General features: G+C 41.6%; 1 protein-coding gene across 2 annotated transcripts in view; it reads right to left on the minus strand.

Annotated features, from left to right (window-relative positions):
• TAT (tyrosine aminotransferase) overlaps window positions 1-5,191 on the minus strand; it is a 12,041-nt gene that overhangs the window by 2,506 nt on the left and 4,344 nt on the right. For both annotated transcript variants that reach the window (XM_007462973.1, XM_007462972.1), the window contains exons 4-10: window positions 4,612-4,679; window positions 3,574-3,732; window positions 3,233-3,371; window positions 2,751-2,803; window positions 1,812-1,964; window positions 1,062-1,190; window positions 641-724 (exon numbers count right to left, since the gene is read on the minus strand). In XM_007462973.1, the coding sequence (XP_007463035.1) occupies window positions 641-724; window positions 1,062-1,190; window positions 1,812-1,964; window positions 2,751-2,803; window positions 3,233-3,371; window positions 3,574-3,732; window positions 4,612-4,679 (785 nt within the window). The remainder of the gene's footprint in view (window positions 1-640; window positions 725-1,061; window positions 1,191-1,811; window positions 1,965-2,750; window positions 2,804-3,232; window positions 3,372-3,573; window positions 3,733-4,611; window positions 4,680-5,191) is intronic.

Consider the following 5,191-nt stretch of genomic DNA (forward strand, 5'->3'; position numbering starts at 1 on the left):
CCGCGCACCTAGAGCCCGTGCTCCGCAACAAGAGAAGCCACGACAATGAGAAGCCTGCGCACCACAAGGAAGAGTAGCCCCGCCCGCCGCAACTGGAGAAAAAGCCCACACGCAGCAACGAAGACCCAACGCAGCCAAAAATACATTAATTAATTAATTAATTAATTAATTTTTAAAAGGCACTATTATCATTATGGGCCAGACTATTCTTGATTGCACGGAACTACCCTGCCCACTGAAAAATATTTAGCATCCCTGGCCCACAAAATGCCAATAGCACCCCAAACAGTCTTTCTGAAAACAAACAAAATTCCTATATATCCCCAAATATTCCTAGGGAACCAGATCTCTCTAGGTGAGAATTACAGTAGTGTGGAAAGCCTCTTATTTGTGTCTTATGTCATCCCTGTATCTACATATAAAATGAGTCTCTGTATGAAGAATTAAGTCATTTTAAGAGTTTTTTTCTTTTTCTTCTTTTTTCTTTTTTTAGCACGGAGGTTAAACCACATCGATGGGACAATTCAGACCAAGGCAGTTCCTAAACTGACTGGCTCAGGAGCCCATGTGGTTGTCTTCGTGAGCCCTGCAGATTGGCCTCCCCCGCCTACCACCAACTGCCTGCCACCCACATACTCACCATGAGGTACATGGCCCCAGAAGGGCGGATGGGCCGGAGTCCAGGGATGGCAGCCAATGCCCCATAGCAGAGATCCGCATTGGACTACGAGAGGAGACAGAGACATCAAGAATGAAAAGTTAAGCAAAAGAAAAAACAAGTCATTAAAAGGAGAGCCCACATCAAAGGCAGGGAACCTAAGTTTGCTCTCCTGGCATAAGGGGCAACAAGATAAAAACTCTGCCACTTGAAGCTTTTGGCCAGGAGCAGGGTGGATTGCCAGAAGTTAGAGAAATGTATGGGTAGATATTTACACTGATGCCACCTCCTGGTTTGGAAGCCCCATAATGGAGCATTGCTCCAGAAATGAGGACCCATTATTTCAAATTCCACTGGTGGCATTCCTTGACTCCCAAAGTGGAAAGTCATGGGCTGCCCTTACCTTGAGGAAGCTTAGAGTGTTGTGGTAGAACTCTTGAGGGGTGCGATGCAGGATGCTTTTCAGAGCTCCCTGGACAAGGGTGCAGGGTCCCAGGATCCGCTGACTCAGCTTCACCAGCCCATCTCGGATCTAAAAGCCCCCCAGCAAACACATTATTTAGCCTTTCTTAGGCATCCCCACTGTGGAGATCCTTGTTCTGCCAATTCTTTCTATCAAGTTTTTAATCTCTGGAGAAGTGATGGTGCCTAGTGTCATTCTTAGATCAGACCACCTAGGTTTGTAGCCCAGCTCTGCCGTGCACTGGCTGTGTGACTCTGGGAAAATTATACAACCTCTCTGTGTCTCATATTTCTTACCTGTAAAATGGAGGTAATACTAATATTGGCCTCACAGGGTTGTTAGGAGAATTAAATTGAAATAAAGTACATAAAGCACTGGCACATTGTATTCCCACAAACAATATTAGGTATCATTACTGCTATTGTTTCCTTTTTTGTGGTACTAAAATTGGAGGTAGATGGAACTTCCTCACCAAGACAGAAAAACTGAGTTTTGGAGAGGAATAACTAGTACTGTCTGTATCCAGTGTCTTTCCAGGCACACGGAGCTACAGGGCCAAAAAGAAAGAAAAAAACTCCTTACCTCCTTACCACTGTGCATGCAAAGTAAATAAATAAATATTTAGAAAAAAATATATATATATATAATCACCCCTAAATTAGACATACTATTTTACCACATTGCTCTCACCTCATTGCCAAAAATATCTCTTCGGTCATGGATGAGGATCCAGCCCATCCTCCAGCCCGGAACCAGCCAGCGCTTGGCCAGCCCTCCACAGGACAGGATGGGGACGTTGCTACTGAGGGTGGCTAAAGGTTCAAATTTGGAATCTGAAAACACCTGAGGAGAAGAGGTGCTTGTTACAGTTGTCTTCTGGTTTACTTTCCGCCGAATCCCATGCCTTGCAAAATTTTCCTTATATCACTAGGGACAGGGTCTCAGATTTACGGGCTCATTCCTACCCTGAAGCATGATTGGGATCTCAAGAGGCTTCAGAGGGGACACCCAAATACATTTAACCCAGTATCTAGTCTAGATTAAAGGAAGCCTAAAATGAGGAAACTGACCCCAGCCCAGTAATAGGTACAACCCTTGGCTCTAGGGAATGAATGGCGGTTGGAGTTACAGATTTCACAATAATGTATGGGTCCATAATCCCTTATGTGAAATTCCTGGGCTCAAGTGTGTTGCAAAATGTAGAACTGTTTGGATTTTAGAAAGGTTATATAGCACATGTACCATATATTATATAACAGCCGCAGGGCAATCGGGGACAGCACTCCTAATCAAGCAGAGTAACTGTTCCACCCCTTTCCTTACACTCTTATATAGATCCATAAGTGAGATAAAGATTTACCAGGCCATAAAGATTTATCAGGCCACGTCAGGTTTTGCCACCAAATGAATTCTCAAAATCTTCAGATATTTATAGCTTTTTGGATTTTGGAAAACTGGCTAAGGGCTGGTTATCTGTATATCTGTTTAGAGTGCAGGGATACTACTGATTAGTGCTGTACTGAAATGATTAGGATTTGCTTCTGATTATTCTAGGTGCCACATCTAAAGGTGTCATGAGATAATTTGGGATTGAGAATATGGAAGTGATGCATCCTACCCAAGACTCACCATGTCTCCATAGATCTCATCAGCTAAGATGGGGACACACTGCCTTGCAGCCACTGAAAATAAGAGAAACATGCTGAAATCATTTTTAATGTGAATTGCCTTAGCATTTAATATTTACCTGGGCTCATTATACTTTGCATTTCATGTTTGTATGTTTCATCTTCCTCGTTAAGAACTATAAACTCTTCTTATACTCTTCCAGGGTGCAGAGCCTAAATTTGCTCTTTAATTAACTAGATATTTCAAACCCTCTCTTCCACATGATGGGAGTGGTGAAGAGGCAAGTATTTCCTCTTTTTCGCCTTCTTTCAGGAACTTCCTACCTTTCCAGGGGCACACCACTCACTAGAGACCCCAGTGGAGCCCTCCCACCTCCATCCTAGGCTTGGAACTTAGTGAAGGACTCCTTTCTCGTTCCATGAAACACCTGAAGGATTCCATCCCCATCTTCTCCCCTGTCAAGTGAAGTCTGCTGGACCTACCTGCCAAAATTTTCTGGAGATGACTTCTACTGAACACTGACCCACAAGGGTTTGATGGATTATTAACAACGAGACAAGCTGTCTTTTCATCAATCAGAGATTCCAGTTGTTTCAGGTCAATTTCCCAAAACTTCTCTGGCTGGGGAGGAAAAAAGGGGGAGACTAAGATGATTCTGAAAAATGTAGGACTACTCACTTCACTCAAAGATATAGTGTAAATAACAAAATGTGTCTGTGGCCTCGACCACCCACTTCCAGATCTTTCTCTGCTAAGATAATGGTCATATATTTTTATGAAGTAGTAATTGAGCTCTTGTGTCTAAAATTTAAAAGTCATTTACCAATAAATTGTAGGGTTTGACCTCGATTCCCATAGATTCAGCCAGAGTCCTGTAGAGCGAGAAGCCAGGTCTGGGAACTAGGATGTTTTGCCCTGGGTTGGCCAGCACAGCTAAACAAAGTTCAATAGCCTGACTGCAGCCACTTGTTAGAATGACATCCTGTAAAGAACAGAAAAGTTTCATTTTGTTAGGGGTCCCAACAGCAACAGGAGCAAAGAGGTTATCAGATGAATGAGTGGGAAGCAAAAAAACCCTTATTTTCACAAACTCTGTGTAAAGTAGTGGGGACTGTACAAAGCCAAAATTGAAAGAAGTGAATATGTTTACATATGTGCAAATCTAAAAGTTGTTGAAAATGTTGGCCACTTAAGAGAAATAAATCACTTAAAAAAGAACGGGTTGGTTGTGACTCAGCAGACCTCCATGAGAGATCATTATGACCTTGGACTTTTTCACCTGGTTATTTATTTACTTTTGACCAGAGATTTGAAACCTGACTCTCTTCTGAAAGACAGATATAGGGCACCTCTTAATGTTAAGAAAAGTTGACCCCCACGCAGTGGACAACAGAGCAGAGGGTAGCATTTAAACATGGCCCTGCCATCAATCCAGTATGCCATGGAAGCTCTATCTTCCCATCTAAGTGACCTTAAGGGCAGTGAAGGAAGCTACAGATTCATAAAAGACCTATTGGTAAAATTTAAAATTTCAATTATTTGATGGTTATGAATTATTGTTTTTCAATGATCTTTTGCAGAGAATCAAAATATAGGGTGACCTCTGAGTCCTTTAAGCCTCCTTGAGACAGACACTATATGAGTTGTATGCAACGTTATTATCATACTATAATGACATTAAATATAATCACTGATTAGTGGCCTCCCCGTATGAAAAGTCCTCGAATTGCCAAAGGGAAATTATCCTTAGTTTTTGTTCCACTTGAAACCATTATTCCTCATGGAACAGAAACAAGGAAAAGGGTAGAGGGTAGAGTTTGCCCAATACTGTTCCCAAGCTGGTTCCTTGTCTAGGGCTCACCTTAGCCTCCAGGGGTGCCTCGGGACAGTGGTAATAAGAAGCAACCTCCTCCCGACTCGATAAGTAGCCTGAGAGAAAAGAGCAGAATGAGGAAGCTGGAAGTTTTCATTCCACAACTGACAGCTTTGCCTCTGCCCCAGCTCAGAGCACATACCATTTAGTTTAGCTCTCTGTCACTATAGATAAAGGAGATTAACTTTATATCTTACAATTTTATAATGAACACAAATGTATAAATAATAACAAAAAGAGTTCCCCAAACTATAAAATACTCTGCAGCATCTTGATTACTGTGATATGTTTTATTTTATTTTAGATTATTTAATCTAAAATTTAGATTAAATAATCTAAAATAGGATTAGATTATTTAGGATTTAGATTATTGCTAAATCCCTTCCAGGTATTTTATATATATATATATATATATATATATATATATATATATTTATTTATTTATTTATTTTAATTAATTAATTTATTTATTTATTTTCCCCGCTGTACGCGGGCCTCTCACTGTTGTGGCCTCTCTCGTTGCGGAGCACAGGCTCCGGACGCGCAGGCTCCGTGGCCCAGGCCCCCC

Source organism: Lipotes vexillifer, unplaced genomic scaffold (genome assembly GCF_000442215.2).
Source record: "Lipotes vexillifer unplaced genomic scaffold, Lipotes_vexillifer_v1.1 scaffold70, whole genome shotgun sequence".
NCBI classification, from domain to species: Eukaryota; Metazoa; Chordata; class Mammalia; order Artiodactyla; family Lipotidae; genus Lipotes; species Lipotes vexillifer.